The sequence below is a fragment of the Urocitellus parryii genome, chromosome 1, assembly GCF_045843805.1.
Source record: "Urocitellus parryii isolate mUroPar1 chromosome 1, mUroPar1.hap1, whole genome shotgun sequence".
Classification (NCBI taxonomy): domain Eukaryota; kingdom Metazoa; phylum Chordata; class Mammalia; order Rodentia; family Sciuridae; genus Urocitellus; species Urocitellus parryii.
The window spans coordinates 137,935,470-137,952,542 of record NC_135531.1 but is presented as its reverse complement, the minus strand read 5'-3'; the positions used below and the strand labels follow the sequence as shown (position 1 = coordinate 137,952,542).

Here is a 17,073-nt window from a genome sequence, read left to right as displayed (position 1 = left end):
CCCATTTGTGAGAATAAGACTTTTCTTACAATGTTTGCTATAGTATGTACAATATTAGCAAATTCTGCTATTTAAGGTTATGATTTTTATAAATCCTTTACTTCAAGGAAAGCAAGGCACTCACAAAATGAGTTATGAATTTTCGAGAGAGAGAGAGAGAGAGAGAGAGAGAGAGAGACAGACAGAGAGAGAGAGAGAGATAGATTAGGAACAAAGCTTAGGATACTTCAATCTATGCATGACAAATTAAAGGAAGAACAAATGCACTTCTCTGGTTGGAAATTAGAACTTTAGGAAGAGCATTTTTTGATCTTTAAAATCTTTGAGAATTTTAACTATTAAAAAATACTGAAAATTATATATGTGGTTCTTTGAATATGCTTTTTTCTTCTGATTAATTCACTATCTTAACTTATTTGATAAGTATTACTTGAGTGCCTACTATGCACAAGTATTATACCTATATTTCAGTGTTCTCAGAACTGCTTTATGAAAGCAGTTACAAAAGTTCTGTATTATATATATGTATAGTATATAACATAATCATCATAAAATATAACAATATATGTACATCTGTAAAATATATACCCATATAATATAATATATACTAGAGGCATTCTCAACCATGACTCATCAGTGGACTGATTTAATTGGTATTTCACAGACTTTAATTTACATATAAAATTTTCAGGTATTACTTAGTTTTGATGATATTCTGCTTTGAAATAAAAAATAGGTTTGACTAAAATTTAGCATTAGACTTCAGGAAGGGGAAAATGGTGCCATGATTTAAAACCAAAACCAAACCAAAACAAAACAAAAAAAATGATGGTAGCAGTGAAATGTGTCCCAAGATTGTCCAAATTAGACCAGGGACTGAAATTTGACCAAAAAATATATAAAAATAGGTCTCAGAATAAAAAACTAAGTGTTTTCTAAAATTCAAAGTAACATCAATAGAATATTATATAATTTAACAGTGGTAACTTCATAAAAGCCATGGGGAGAAATTTAGAATTTATTTTCTTATTATAGATTGCTATGAGACTTTATAATGCAATAGCTACATAAAAAACAAGAAATGAACCAAACTTCCCTCTCCCACAATAAAAATTTTACAATCAATATAAAAATTCCTACATGACAGAGAGTGACAGTACCTACCTAAATAGCTTTGGAGGCAAGATACTAAATCGTGTTTTATCCAGAATTTTCCTGATTTTATTTCTTCCACCTGAAACAGTATTTGCTTTAACTTTCTTATTTCCTTTCTCCTGTGATGTCTGTTCAATATCTCCTGGGACATCTTGAATTGAATGCCGATTACTTTTTTTTTCAGCAATTTTTGGAATATGAGGAACACCATATTTCTCTTGTTCAATCCTACTAAGCAACTCTTTGAATACTGGAAATAAACAAATAAACCTGTCATTTCTTTTCATTAGGAAGCTTTTACACCAAAAATAAATTTAAAGGATAAATACAAGCACTTTCTGTTATTTGGCCTTTTGCAGCCCATTCAATTAAACATGATCACCCATCCTTTATCTGCTTTATCTACTTCTTTCTTCAGTTTTCAAACCTGACTGTACTTATGATGTTGCCCAACACTGATAAAATGAAGTCACTTGAGGAAATGGACAGAAAATGGGTAGGCTGCCAGCATGTTTAAAAAAATCTACAGGTTCCTATTTAGGTAATAAGCAATATAACTAACTACTTAATGTTATAGAAATAGATTATATGTGGAATGGTGGCTGCATACTCTGGAAAATACACTTAAATAACATAACCAAATACAAGTTATAAAACCACTCAGCTTATCACAAGGCATAACTTTGAGCAATATACTTTACATGAATATAGTGTACACTGATTATATCCAACCATACTTCTACCTTCCTACCCCACCCTCCTGGCCCCTAGTAACCACTATTCTACTTTCAGGCCAACTTTCTTAAGTTTCTACATGTGAGAGAGAATATGCCATACTTGTCTTTCTATGTCTGACTTATTTCACTTAACATGATATCCTCCAGCTCCATCACTTTGCTCCAAAATTTGCGTTTTATAAAATGGCTGATATAAATGGCTGTATGTACATATATACACACAGCATATTTTCTGTATCCATTCATCTGTTAGTGGGCACTTAGACTGACTCCATATCTAGGCATGATGAATAGTGCCACAGTAAATCGTCATGCAGCTATCTATTTTGTATACCAATTTCATTTCCTTCAGATATATACCCAGAAATGGGATTGCTGGATCATATGGTAGATCTATTTTTAACTGTTCTCTAAAGTGGCCATACTAAGTTCCCATCAATAGTGTATAAGACTTCCTTATTTTTTTGCCTCGTCTTCATCAGCAATTGTTATTTATTATTAACAGCCATTCTAACTGGGGTGAGATGTTATCTCATTGTGGTTTTCATGAGCATTTTCCTGGTGGCTAATGATACTGAACATTTTTCCATATTTGTTTTTTAAACCACGTTTTTTAAGTTCTTTATAAATTTTGGATATTAACCTTATGTCAGATGAATAGCTGGCAAACATTTTCTCCCATCCTGTAGGAAGGTTTCAGCAGAAGGATGATAACATTTTATTATCAATTCCTTCTACTGAATGCTTTTGTCATTACCACCATATTTTACATCACTCTAAGAATTGTTTTTTCCTCAATGCCCCGCCCCCCCCCACCATGCTGTTCTTGTTTCAAGGGCTGGATTTTTAAATTGCTCTAAGCAGAGTTCTAGAAATGTTTTTAGTCTCTTCCTTGAATGTCCCCCTTCCCTGCTCCCAATCTGTAAGATCACTTATTAGGGATTTCATCATGCTCTCTTGATGATCCTAATTACTTAGTACAGAATACTAAGTAATACAAAATGGCAAGTATGATTTGCTCTGGTATCATGTATACAAACATTTTCTTTGCTTACAAGATCCATGCAGGATCTTGGTGTGAAGACCAGCTAAATTAAAGGGAGCAGCTTTGACTGCTCTCTACCACCCTCCACCCTAGACCCTAACGATGTAGTTCTGCCCCTGACCAACTGTATTTTTACAATACCCATTTTACAAATGAGGCTCATAGAAGTAACCTCACATCATTTCCCAAGATCACACAACTGAGCAGTGTCCAAGGCAGAGTTTAGACCCGAAATTCTCTACTTCTGATCCAAAGAATCTTGGTGAGAGGCCTGAAGAGGAAACACTCAGATTGGAAGAAGAGGAGGATGAAAAGTGGGACTGAAGTCCAGCAAGCCTTGGGAGCTGCCAAAAAGCTCTGCTATACATCTCCCTAGACAAAATCCAGGGAAGCCTGGGCTCCCGAGCACCCAGCCTCTGCAGGCATGTCCTTATCCACAAAACCCTACAGCAACTCCAGGCCCCCATTCACCTGGCTCTAGCACCTGCCCTGCCCAGGCCCGCCCCCGCAGCCCCTCTTCCTGGGTGAGGAAAAGATTTCTCCCTCTCCACCACCATCCGCTCTACCCTCAGGGAGTTGGAGACATCCATGGATGAGACAGAAGTACCTCAGAATCCAGTGGCTCCCCCGGCCTCCAGAATGAAGTGCTACCCCAACCTGACCCAGTCTTCTTCTTCTTCTTCTTTTTTTTTAAAATATTTTTTAGTTGTCAATGGACCTTTATTTAATTAATTTATTTATAAGTGGTGCTGAGAATCGAACCCAATGCCTCATACATGCTAGGCGAGCACTTTACCACTGAGCCACAACTCCAGCTCTGACCCAGTCTTCTTAGAAGCTCTGAGCTCCCCGGTACCTGGGGGACTATACCCTGGATGACTTCTTTTTGAACTTTAACACATCCTGCAGTGGAAAAGGAGCCTACCCTGACCCCCCCCCCCAAACCTCCTCACAACCTCTTCTGTGTCCCAGGATCCTGGCAGTGGAATGAACTAGATCACATCATGGATATCATTCTAGGATCCTAAAATTATCATGGGAACAGAACCCTTCCTCATGGCGGCCTCAGTTGGCTGGATCCCTGGATGTAACTCGTTCGTGTGTGTGTTTTGATAGGAGCTCCAAATAGTGACTATGGTCTCCTTTCCTCCCATTTCGGGTTCTACAAACTTACTTGTATGTGTGTGTATCTGGTTACCCCAGCCTTCTGTGAAGATAGGTCTTCCTGAATTAATTCATCTGTTCCAAATGCCTTAATAAGACTCCGAGAGTCTGACTTTTCACACATTTCTTCTGCCTTTCTCTCCAGTTCCCACTCCCCTTGTGACCACTGGGTCCTCAGGGAAGATAAAGTGGGGCCTGTCAACAGTGGCAGAGGTGTGGGGCCAGGTTGCTCTAGAAACCCAGGCTCTGCCTCTTGAGGGAGTGGGAGGGGCTGATCTCTTTTCCCCAGGTTGAACCCCACTTTCTTGGCAGGACCTCAGCCCCAGCAGCTTCCAGATTCAGAACCAGGCGGGACCATGCACAATAGGGTGGAAACCAAACTGCTCCATGCCGCATTATTTAAAAAGAAAGGCAGGGTTTGTGGGGGCTTTTTTTTTTTTAATTGTAATTTTTAAATTTTACTTTTTAAATATTTATTTTTTAGATGTAGTTGGACACAATACCTTTATTTCACTTATTTATTTTTATGTGGTACTGAGGATTGAACCCAGGGTCTCGCACGTGCGAGGTGAGCACTCTACCACTGAGCCACAACCCCAGCCTCAATTTTTTTATTTTAAATAAAAGTATTTTGAAAGAAAAAAAAAAAAAAGGTCCATGCAACATCCAGTTTGACATTTTGTTATTCTTACCACTCAGAGGGTTCTAGGGTTCTGAGAGTGTGGGTTCACTACCTTTTGTATCTTTTAAAATTTAAACTTATTTATTCTAATTTGTTATACATTACACCTTTTGTATCTTTAAACTTACTTTTTCTGTCTTTCAGAGTTAATGTTGTTAAACCCTATATTATGCTATCTATATATTTTTGTATATAATAATATTTGATACTAATTAGCAATCATTAAGTGACAAGAAAAAAGTAAAGGCATTGGATCTTTACAAGAACCTTATGAAATATAGCTGGAGAAACTGAAGCCTGGAGAGTAAATAATCTGTCCAACATGCATAATGCTGGTTTCATGTTTTTCAAAACTGATATCCCTGTAGTTTAAACTAAAAGCTGGTGTCACTAAATACTAGTGTCACCTCTAGGAAATCCAAAAACTCTGAAGGCTTACTTACTTATTCTTTGTTAAGTACTGTATAGTTGCCAACTGACTGTTATATATCGGAGTCAACATGATGTAATTCAGTCAAAGTGACTCCAATAAAAAGAGGAAAAATAACAAATGCCTCCTTTTTCAATATTACTAAGCAGAGTATAAAGAGGAGTTACAGTGGAAAAATTAAAACTCACTCTTCCTTTCTATAGGTATAGTTTTAAAAATCAACTCTTACTTCTCTAATTGCAACTGAAACCTAGGGGAACCAGCTCTTAAATAAAAACTCTTAAATTTTCTTTGACAATTTTCAATGGCTATACTGCATTTACTGTTGCCTTTCTCTGAATTTTAACAAAAATCCTATGGTATCAAATGAATCCAAATGACAATAAACTCTTTCTTAAAGTTATTTAAAAAAACCCATAAATTTCTTAATAAAAGAAGTACAAGATGAACATTTGCTTTGTTTATATGACATAATCAACATTTTTACACAGGAAGGTAGAGTCTCTTGTTAGAAATCTGTAATTCACTGATCATTAATTCAGTGCTTTAATTAATTTCCATGAAACAATCTGGCATTTACATTATTTCAGAAAGCTAGTTAAAAGATTAGAAGTAGATTAATTTGTAAATTAGCAGGGAGAAAAAACCTGATTATGACTCTAAGTTCTATTCAGGTCATTTTAAGTATTCCTCTACCAGAGTATGATATATAACAGATTCTCAATTGATATTTCATAAATGACTGAATAAATGTAGTTGTATTCCTACTTTCAAACTTTCTAAGATATCAAAATAATAAGCACAAATGAAAAGTGAAAATTCTAAATTGTACTACACACATTAGCAATCCTAATACCTTAATAGCTCAGATAAGAAATGTTTTACATTTTATTTTTCTTTTCATTGTTATGACTTTACTTTTCTATTACAAAAACAAAAAAGCAAAGCTCAGACAGTATTTACAACAAAACTTACCAAAAATATTGGTCTTCACAGTTAGTGCAAGATGAGTATTATTCCTCAAAATTTCAAGGGCCTTTGCAAATGTAATATTCTCAAAATTCTGTCCATTTACTTCCATTATCTTAAGAGTATTTGAAAAATACAAATTAAGAAGAAAATGTAAAAAGACAAAAGCTTAAAAGTTTATGCTGAAAAAGACTTCAATAAAATGTACCATAAGTAAACAACGGTTCTCTTTGTGAGAAAGTAGATGGGTATTTATTTTTTTCCTATATGGTTGCATTTTCCAAATTCTCTACTGTAAATTATATATATATATATTAAAGTTCATTCACTTTAGGATAATAGTAAGGATTTTTTTTTTACAAAGATCACAGAAAAGTTCATAAATGAAAAATTTTGACCATATCAGATCATATAAAAAATTACCACCTGTGTGTATGTACAGTCAAATATCCTATGTGTAAATTTACTGCATTTAAAAGTGAAATAATTCATTTGAAAGTAGCTCTCTAAATATATTTAAAAACCTGCTGTCACTGACTGTATCAGGTAGCCAAACAATAAGAAGCATAACCGAGATAAGTTGTTTTTCATATGAACATCAAGGATTGCCCAATTTGGCTGTACCTCAGACTTATACAAGTTTAGTTTTAAAAAATGCCAATTCCAATAAAGAGTGATAGAGAGAGAAATATAATGAATAAAAAATAATCAACAAAGAAGAAAGATCTAGAGGAGCGATATAAAACTTCCAAAAGGATAAGAAAGAATGCATAACAATACATTATGAAAAGAAAATTCTACAGAAGTAAAATTCAAGTTAAAAAAGACCTGCATCTACTAAAACAGATAATACAGTATTATACAAAAATAATAAAAATAAAGAGATCCCCTTTTTTGAGGGTGTGGGAGTTGCTTAAAGCCTCAGATCATCTCCACAGTAATGGAGAGGGCTGATGGAAGAAGGAAAAGCAGATTAAATTTCATTCTTAGGAATTTGGGTGGCTAAGGTAGGAGGATTGAAAATTTGAGGCCAGACTCAGCAACTTAGTAAGAGGCTGAATTAAAATAAAAATCAAGAGGACTGGGGAGGTAGCTAAGTGGTAATGTGCCTCTGGGCTTAATCTCCGGTACCAAAAAAGGGAAAAAACAAAAACAAAAACAAAAACAAAACAAAATCTATCTACCTACCTATCTATCTAGGGCTGGGGATGTAGCTCAGTGGTAGAATCCTCAAGTGTGAGGGAGGCTCTAGGTTTGACTACCAGTACCACTACAAAAAAACAAGAAACAAAAAACTCAAAAGTCTCTTGGAGCAGAAATCACCCATTGGTTATGAATCACTATTTTGAAGTGTAGCATCTTTCAAAATAGTTTTTTATAATGTGAATACCCTTATCATATTAAAAAAGTGATAGTATGGTTCAGTTAAAAATTAAAATAAAACCACATTTTAACTGAATGAATGAATAAGTTTTTGAACATGAAAAAGTAAGTTTCTCAAGTGAGTCTGATGGTATCTAAGATCTGGGAAACAACCCTCTGATGTGCATGAGTATCATCTTAGAGAGCTTTGTTAAAAATACAAATTTAGAAACTTTATCATTTGAGAATGTAATAAATATGCCTGGAAGGACTGAGGTTAGCATGGGAATTGCATTTTTAATGTAACAAAAGGTTATAAGTAAATCACATTTTCAAACCGCCTGCTCAGTAGTTACCTTATGTCTAAATGGAAGAAATGGATCATCACCAAATTCCTTTCAGTGTCTCATTTTTTCTGGTCCTTCACCTGACTCACTTGGCTTATAAATGTAGTATGTTATCATATGAACATTATTTAAGTTGATACCATCACTTATGGTAATCTTCAGCCACTTACATAAGAAGTGAAATGACCCTTCCTTCAAAATTAATCCTTGGGGTATGAGGCAGGCCCAAAGGAGGTCACGATGTTGAGGCCTGGTTGAGCTGGTTCAAACGCTAGATCAACTTTTTTATTAACAGCAGTGGATATATAATAAATGTGTTTAAAAAATAAGCCATATTAGAATACCACCTCTTAAGAGGCACTCAGACAAATACTCAAATTGACTGTATCTACTTAAGAAATATCGGATAAGAACAAAAATAACAGACAGACTATTGTGTTGATAAGATGGCTTTAATTTAAATGGTGAGTCATTTACTTACCTGATCACCACGTTTCAGTCCTGCATCAGCAGCTTTGCTACCAGGTTCTACTGCTTCAACAAAAATACCAAATCCCTTCTCACTTCCTCCATTAAGGCTGAAATTCAAAGGTGACTCTCGAGAAGCCTTTTGTAGCACAACCTGTCTCCACTTAGCCTTTGCAGCACAGGCGATATTCAATAACCTAAGATGACCATTCATTTTCTGTAAAGTAAAAAAAAGTAAAATTATGTCTTCCTATAGGCTTCTAAAATCATCAAAAATTATTAAAATAAGAATTGTAAACATAAAAACAACTAAAGGAGAGGGCACGTCTACTGCAGTACACTCTCAATAAGATGTCTGAGTACAATTTTATTTTTTTAAAGTTTTTGTTTTGTTTTTAAATATTTATTTATTTATTTTTAAATATTTATTAATATTTATTTATTTATCTTTAGTTTTTGGTGGACACAACATCTTCATATGTGGTGCTGAGGATCGAACCCGGGCCGCACGCATGCCAGGCAAGCGCGCTACCGCTTGAGCCACATCTCCAGCCCTTTGAGTACGATTTTAAAGACTTTTAGATAATCACAGGTTAGCAACTGAAGAGATTGAGGCAGGAGGTTAGCAAGTTCAGGGCCAGTTTCAGCAACTTAGATAAGTTAAAAAGAAAACTGAATATCAGGGCTGGGGATGTAATTCAGAGACAGACTGCCCCTGGGTTAAATCCCTAGAACCATCACTACCACCACCACGAACAACAAAAGATTTCAAAATGTTATCTCATCCCCACAGGGATGATAAAAAAATTACTTCTCATTCTCTGAACTTTTGTAATACAAACACCTATCTTGTTCATCTCATGACTATTGATGTTGGTGTGCCTCTATATCAGGTTCCCCAGTCCCTGTTCATTTCTCCCCATTTTACAAAGCAGATATGCTGCTGAGAAGTCTATAGGAACTAAGGGGTAAAAATTGGATCAAATTTTCCATTTTTTTTCTTCTTCAGGCAACTCAAGCCACTAAGACTCTGAAGACTATAATTCTTGAGCATCTCCTATGTGCCAGGATTGTTTTCATATTGTTATTCATTAACTCACTACAATCTTCATACAATCTCATTGAAGTAGGGGCTATTATCTTTCAAATAAGTAAACAGGAACATAAAGGTTAGGCAACTTGTCCAAATTCACATATAGAGCAAGTGATGGAGTATGAATGTTAATTCAGGCAAACTGATTCCTGAGCTGTACTCTTTTAACCATTATACTACATTATTTATTTCCAAAAATTTCAAGCTGCTAGAAGCAGACAACCTAGTTGCAGCTGAATTCTATGTGACAAGGAGAATAAAATGTATTCATCCATAGCTACTGTGGAAGTTAAGAAGACCTTGAAGGAATTTTCTTAAATACTGTATATTTAGAAAAGGTGAAAGCACATGTAGCAGGGAGATCCACAAAGTCTTAATGTAGATCGGATATAAAAGATATGCACTGAAAGTTGCACATACTTGGAAACAGCAAGACTGGGAGAAGAGAATACAACAAGGTATGTGATAAAGAACTACAAAATAGTCTGGTTTAGATATAATCTATAGTACATAAGAAAAATCCTGAAAAAGTAGATGAGTGACATGAGTATAAGGTGAGACACTACTTTGGTAGAAAATATGGTGTACTGGGCTGGGGATGTGGCTCAAGTGGTAGTGCGCTTGCCTGACATGCGTGCGGCCCGGGTTCGATCCTCAGCACCACATGCAAACAAAGATGTTGTGTCCGCTGAAAACTAAAAAAAAAAAAAAAAAAAAAAAAAAAAAAAAAAAAAAATTCTCTCTCTTAAAAAAAAAAAATATGGTGTGCTAACAAAGACAAGCAATATGCATTGTTTGTACTTTAATATCTATCTTTTGGACACACAGCATGGAGTAGAAGAAAACTAGAACTAAGACCATTTAGCAGGCTACTATAATAGAACAGGTATAATGAAATAATGAGCTCCTAAACTGGGAAGTAGAAAAGAAATGGCTGAAAAAGAGACCAAAAGCAAAGACACATATGTATACATAAATGCCTAAATCAGCGACATGGGTGACTATGGACTGATCCACATATGCCCAGTACTTAGAAGCCTGAGGAACTAAGAGATACTAGTCTTAAACTAAAAATGAAAAACAGAGTCTAAAAGGATGATTTTTGTTTCAGCTGAGGTGGCAGAGGATAAGTAGAATTACAGAGTTCTCAGAACGGACATTTAGTACGCAGGATAATACAAAAGCCTCTGCTGTTCTGAATAATAGTTATCGCTGAGGAGCAGCAACTCTGAAAAAGAAATTCATTTGAGTCTTACTGTATCTTCCAGATTTTTTTCAAATTCTTCCAGAAACTGAGTCATAGCAGAATCACCTTCAAAATCATTAAAATGATTATTTACCCATAATAATACAATCCGTGTCACCTGTGGAAACACAGAAAAGGCAGCATATGGTTATGAGAGGCATTATTTCTGAAAAAGTACATTCCAAAAACATGCCCCAAACTAAGGAAGAACAGAGCTTTATGACTAACCTTCTTCTCCCCTTCCTTGAATATAAAAAGGCTTGTTCTAACAGAGATATGCTTTAGTCTAAAATTTTGCTTCCTTGGGTACACAAGCAACAGAGAACTCTGTGCATTCAGAAGATAAAAGTCATCTTATATTCATTAAAATGGAATAAATACATGGGATATGTATTTCAGAGCATCTCAAAATACAAACTTCATATCATAAGAGCAGGTAATCATATACAATTCATTGTAAATACTGTCAATTTTCAAAATTGGTGAATTGGTTTGTTTACTTTGCTCCATAGATTAAAAGTAAGAAAATGTTAAGTAGTAATATAGTTAGCAATGTAATTTTGAGTCATATATTTTCAAAATTATGTAAAATGCACATGCACATAAAATTCACCATTTCAATCAATTTAAAGTGCACAATTCAATGGCATTTCACACATTTATAATGTTATATGACCATCACCACTAACTAGTTTAGTAAATGCTTCCCATTCTGTCCTTTCTCCAGTCCCTGGAAGGTACCACTAGTCTACTTTTGTATGTATTTGCCTATTCTGGACATTTCATATAAACAGAATCACGTAATATTAGCTTTTTGTGATTGGCTTCTTTTAATTAGTACTTTGTTTCTTTTAATGGATGAATAATATTTTATTAAATTGCTATATATGTTTTGTTAATCCATGGTAAACATTAGTGGGATATCTGGATCATCCTCACTTTTTGGCTATTGTCAATATTGCTATGAATATCTCTGTACTAATTTTTGTTTGTGAGCCTGTTTTTCAGGCACATACCTAGGAGAAAAATTACTGGACTGTATGGGTACTCTATGTTCAAATTTTTGAAGAAATGTCAAACAGTCTTTCACAGAGGCTATATTATTTTACATTTCCATCATTAATATTGGGGGTGGGGTATCTAATTTCTCACATTCTTTGTTTTTTAATTTTTTTTTTTTGGTCTTTTTCCTTCTTTTTACAAAGCCATCCCAGTGGATACAAAGTGATATCTCACAATGGCTTCAAGCTGTATTTCCCTAAGACTAATTATGTTGAGCATCTTTTTCATGTGCTTGATGGCCACTTATGCATTTTCCTTGGAAAATGTTTAAGTCCTTTGTCCATTTTCCAATTGTGTTGTTTGTCCTTTTGTTGCCAAATTGTAAAAATACTTTATATATTCTAGATGCTAGACCCTTATCAGATATGATTTGCAAATTTATTCTGCCATTCCATGTGTTGTCCAGTATTTCTTGATAGTATCAGTTGATACAGAAAACATTTTAATTTTGATGCAATTCAAATATCTATTTTTTTTCTTTTGTTGCTTTTGCTTTTGGTGTCATATCTGAAAAACTACTGCCAAAACCCAGGTCATCATGAATTACTATTATCTTTTCTTGTAAAAATATTATACTTTAATCTCTTATATTGCCTCTATTTTTTTTTGTGGTGCTGGGGATGGAACCCAGACCTTGTGCCTGTGAGGCAATCCCTTTACCAACTGAACTGTATTTCCAGCCCCTCTTATACATTTTGAGTAAATTTTTATGAATGGTGTAACCTCTGATATATTTTGAGTAAATTTTTGTATATGGTGTAAGGTAAGTAAGAATCCAATTTCATCCTTTTGCATGTAGAAATCTAGTTATTTCTAAATCATATTTTTTTCAGTCTCTAGGCATGCCTTTATTTTCTCAGGAACCAAAGTAATTATAATTAATTCCAAAAAAAAAAAAAAAAAAAAGGAGAGGAAGACAAGTCTGTAGTTTTGCACACTTTAATTTCCTAAATAATACAATTCTACAGTTTAGTAAGGTGTGGGGGTGCACACCAGTAATCCCAGTGACTCAGGAGGCTGAGGCAGGAGGATCACAAGTTTAAAGACAGCCCTATCTCAAAATAAAAAAAAAATATAAGGGGCTGGGGATGTAGCTCAGTGGTTAAATGCCCCTGGGTTCAATCCTCAGTATCCCCCCCCCCCCAATATCAAGTTTGCCTTCATCTAACTTATTTTCTTTGCCATTATGATCCTACTTTTTATTTTCTTAGAACAACTTACTTCCCACTAATTTGCTGAGGTATTACTAATATTTCCATTAATCTGAAATAGGCAAAATAATCTATTTTAAATAGCAAATAACATTTAATGCAAATTCAAAGAAAGATTTAAATAAGTAGCAGGACAGAGAAATTAGGATTTAACATATTTTTTTAAATGATTATAAAATATTTTGGTAAAATTCTAAAACACTTATGCAGCTATTACGTTTCCTGAATTTAGAGCAACATCACAGCCTTATTTCATTTTTTGCCTTGTAAGATTCATGTCCAAAAAAAAAAAAAAAATTCATGTCCCCTTGAAACAGGCTACGCTATCATAAAAGTCGATAAGCAGATATATGTCTATACCAACTTACTAATTTTTTAGGTGAACTAAATTTTGTTATCAAAGTAAACATTTAATCTATTAACTGCAAAACATTCATTAATAAATTGTAAATGTTGCTGTGTGTGGTGGTGCATGCCTATAATCCCAGCAACCCAGGAGGCTACAGCAGGATTGCAGGTTTGAGACCAGCTTTAGCAAACTAGTGATACCCTCAAAATAAAATAAAAACAAAAATAAATGGGGTTGTAATCCAATGGTGAAATACTCTTGGGTTCAATCCCCAGTACTTCAAAACAAAAATTCTACATTAAAATCACTTTCATATCCGTGATATTTTTAAAACCAACCTTATCCCTTAAGCTGTCAATCTTAAACCATTCCAAAAGCTTGATTCCAACATCCAAAGGACTTTTAAGAAATGTCCTATAAGTTAATAAGAAATCTTCTATATAAGTTGGGTCCACAATAGAATGTTCTTCTATTAAATGCATAATGAGACGCTCAGGTGTTGCCTAAAAATCCAAGGACAAAACAGAATCAATTAACTCCCATTGATTATTCTCCTTTATAGCCACTCCCTTATACAAATCCCCAAAGTAATTTCACCTTTAAATCTTTAGCGCTGGGAGAAGCTAGTCTTTCTAGGTTGCAATGCAGCAGTAGAGGTTTAGATGAAAAAAAATACAGAAATGAGTACCCCAAACAGCATTTACTCAGCTGTACCTTTTTCCATTGGCATGCTCAAGAATTTAACTGATTTATTCCTTGTGTGGGCTCTTACTGCCATTTCTAGTATAATGGGGGTATATGACGGTCCCAGGCAAAAGAAGGAAGAAGCAAGAGGTTAAGTAAAAAAAAAAAAAAAAAAAAAAAAAAGAGGGCGGGGAGAAAGAAGGAAAAAAAAAGAAAGAAAAGAAAAAGAAAAAAGGAAGCAAGCAAGCTTTTTTTCAAATTTATTCCACTTCAAATTCTCTTCTGTCCCAAGCTACAGGAATAATATATCAGTTCAAAAAAAGCCAGTTTTACTGCTGTTACTTCCTCAAATAGCTTCCTTCTACATTTTATCTCTGCTAGCTCACCATCTTGGGAGGAATGAGAAGTCCTATAGATAGTTTCTACATTCAGAGTTTTAAATGCTTGCCTGTCTGTAAATTTATCAAAAGAATACAAACAAACATTTACCATTGCTCCTCTTTGAGCTTCTGAATTAAATAAAACAGATGGTAAGCCTGATATAAAAATTAACTGCTGCTCATGACCCCAAACTTCAATTTGCTTCATTCAAACAACTTGTTGCTCAGAATAAATGTACATTAAACATACTTTAGTACTACAAAGTACTTAAGAATTTTATCTTTTTTAAAAAGGTGCCCACCGCTAACAAAGTATGTAAATCATTTCTCTGAAGGAAGTCATAAGACAGTATTTTCATTTAACTAACTTAAGGAACAAGGAGACCATAGATTATATTTATTCTTCCACCCTCTAAAACACCAAATTGGCTTTATTATCATTGATGGTTTAGGGTCACTTAAATGTTGTTTTTAGATTATATATATCGGAAGTCATGGTGTAAACTGGTCAACATTAAACAGAGGCCATCATTTTGACTGGCTAAGTCATTGAGGCAGGGTCTCTTATAGAGATGAAGCTATACATTCTAAACTTTAAAGATGAGTCAGGTAATTATGTTTATTAGCAGCTGAGAAGGTAGGATGCTCACACACCAAAAGGTTGCTGTTTTTTCCTCTGGAGATGGCCCACATTCTCCCTTTAATGTGTATTACTTGCTTTGTCCCAGTGACTTCTCCCTCTCAAGATAGCCCACATTCTTCCTTAAATATGCCTCTGCTTTCCTAAATAAACCTCTATGTCTCAGGTGGAAGAAAAAAAGTTGGGATGCTGGATGAACACACAGAGGTGGCAGGCAAAACAGATGGTTCGCCTGGTAGAGATTGGTTACAATAAGCAAATATGTAAATATACAGGGAATAACAAGAGTCATTGTTGGTGAATGTACTTATAGAAACAGAAAGAAAAAGGGTAGAGAAAACCCTGTACGGGGTGTAATACTGGATTGGATGTATCAGTATAAACCCCTAGATGTTTAACAGAAAAAGTAATAAATGGGCACGTATTTGTAATCCATCCATCCATATATAGATTTCCTAGCTTTATCTGATGAGAGGATCTAAAAACAAAGGGAATATCCAGATATTGGTTCATAAATACCATCTTCAACTGAAAAGATCCTGTATACTCTGGGGGAAACAGCTGACTTCAAAATCTGGTGTAAATCAAGTTCATGATGAGCCTTACTATCTGCCAGAGAGGGACATGTCAAAATAATATGAGTCAGCTTAAAGAGGGCTTCACTGGCTAAATCTCAAACAATTTGATCTAAGGAATAATACTGGTAAATACATAAGTCTATACTAATATTAATAAATGTAGAAGAAAAGAAAGCTCATCTTTACAAAATGACAGTTTAAAAATATGCAAGAAATTATAGTAATAAGGTCTCACCATTTCAGGCAAGAGTAGTCAGTCAGTCAGTGGAAGTAAAAACTTCTGGGTAGAAGTTCGTAACTATCCATGAACTAGAGGTAGTTTTATTGATACTATCTCAGAATATCCCTTTACCAATAACCCATCAGTTTCAAAGGATCAAATGGTAATTTTTACAGTGAAGAAACTAAATGTGTTCCTGGATGAGACATCAATGTGAGCAGGGCATCAAGGTTTATTTTACCATGGTGGAAAAGGTAACATCTTGTGGCCCCTGATGTGGTGTAATGAGAAGTGCATGTCATCATTTCTGTGAAATTCCTGCTGGGAGGGAACAACTTGAGTATGGTCATGAGGAAACACTAGACTGATCCAGGTAAAGGGTTATTCCTACAGGATATAAAATAGGAACAGACTGAAGTGACATGACAACTAATCTGTGTTCCTGGATGAAATCCTAGACCAGAAATAAAAAAGTGGCAATGATGGGATTGCTGGTGAATATCTAACATGATTTTTGGGCTGAATCCTTCTGTTTCAGCAATGTTTAGTTCCAAACTTGGAAGGATTCCATGGTGTTTATGCAGGAGAGCATTCTTGTTTTTAGGAAATACATATGATATATTTAGAAGTGATGAGGCATTACTTTTGCAGGTTACTTTCCATTTCCACTAATGACAATGGGGCAAATGCAGTAAAATATTAAAATTGGGGGAAATCTGACTCAGGGAGATTTTGTATTGTTCTTGCAACTTTTCTGTAACTTTGAAATTATTAGAAACATAGAAGTCCTTACAAAAAGACAAAGGAATTAAAATAAGAAAATATATACATGACCCTAAGGTCACTGATATGTTCATTTTTTCTCTACAGAAAAAGCTTAAAACTATCAGTTAGGAAAAGAGAGACAGCTCTGAGAAAGTCTTGATTCTAAGGAAGAGTAGACATGATATCAGCTTTAGATCTGTCTTTCCGATCCATACTCCTCATATTAAATAAATTCCTCCATTTCCAATTAGCAACCAAGACTAGTCCAAAAAGACAAGAAGCTATGCATTTATTCTCTCCCTTTCGACTATATGGCTCTACTTTATATCCAGAGGTTTTTAAAGAACAGAGGAGGAAGAAGGCAAGGAATAGGGGAAGGGGGGGTGGGGAGAGAAAGTATGAGAATACATACTTAATTCTGTAACTGTACTAAAGCTTTTGATTTACCTCATTTAATCTTAATCAAGTCCTTCTGTATTACCACCA

The 17,073-nt window shown here is 34.7% G+C and overlaps 1 protein-coding gene and 1 pseudogene across 3 annotated transcripts in view; one reads left to right on the top strand and one right to left on the bottom strand.

Annotated features, from left to right (window-relative positions):
- The window catches only part of Rapgef6 (Rap guanine nucleotide exchange factor 6), a 202,993-nt gene that overhangs the window by 54,672 nt on the left and 131,248 nt on the right, over positions 1-17,073 (bottom strand). For all 3 annotated transcript variants that reach the window (XM_026400134.2, XM_026400136.2, XM_026400135.2), the window contains exons 12-16: positions 13,659-13,823; positions 10,709-10,816; positions 8,373-8,576; positions 6,189-6,297; positions 1,165-1,405 (exon numbers count right to left, since the gene is read on the bottom strand). In XM_026400134.2, the coding sequence (XP_026255919.2) occupies positions 1,165-1,405; positions 6,189-6,297; positions 8,373-8,576; positions 10,709-10,816; positions 13,659-13,823 (827 nt within the window). The remainder of the gene's footprint in view (positions 1-1,164; positions 1,406-6,188; positions 6,298-8,372; positions 8,577-10,708; positions 10,817-13,658; positions 13,824-17,073) is intronic.
- Positions 2,789-3,965, top strand: LOC113190661 (SERTA domain-containing protein 3-like; annotated as a pseudogene).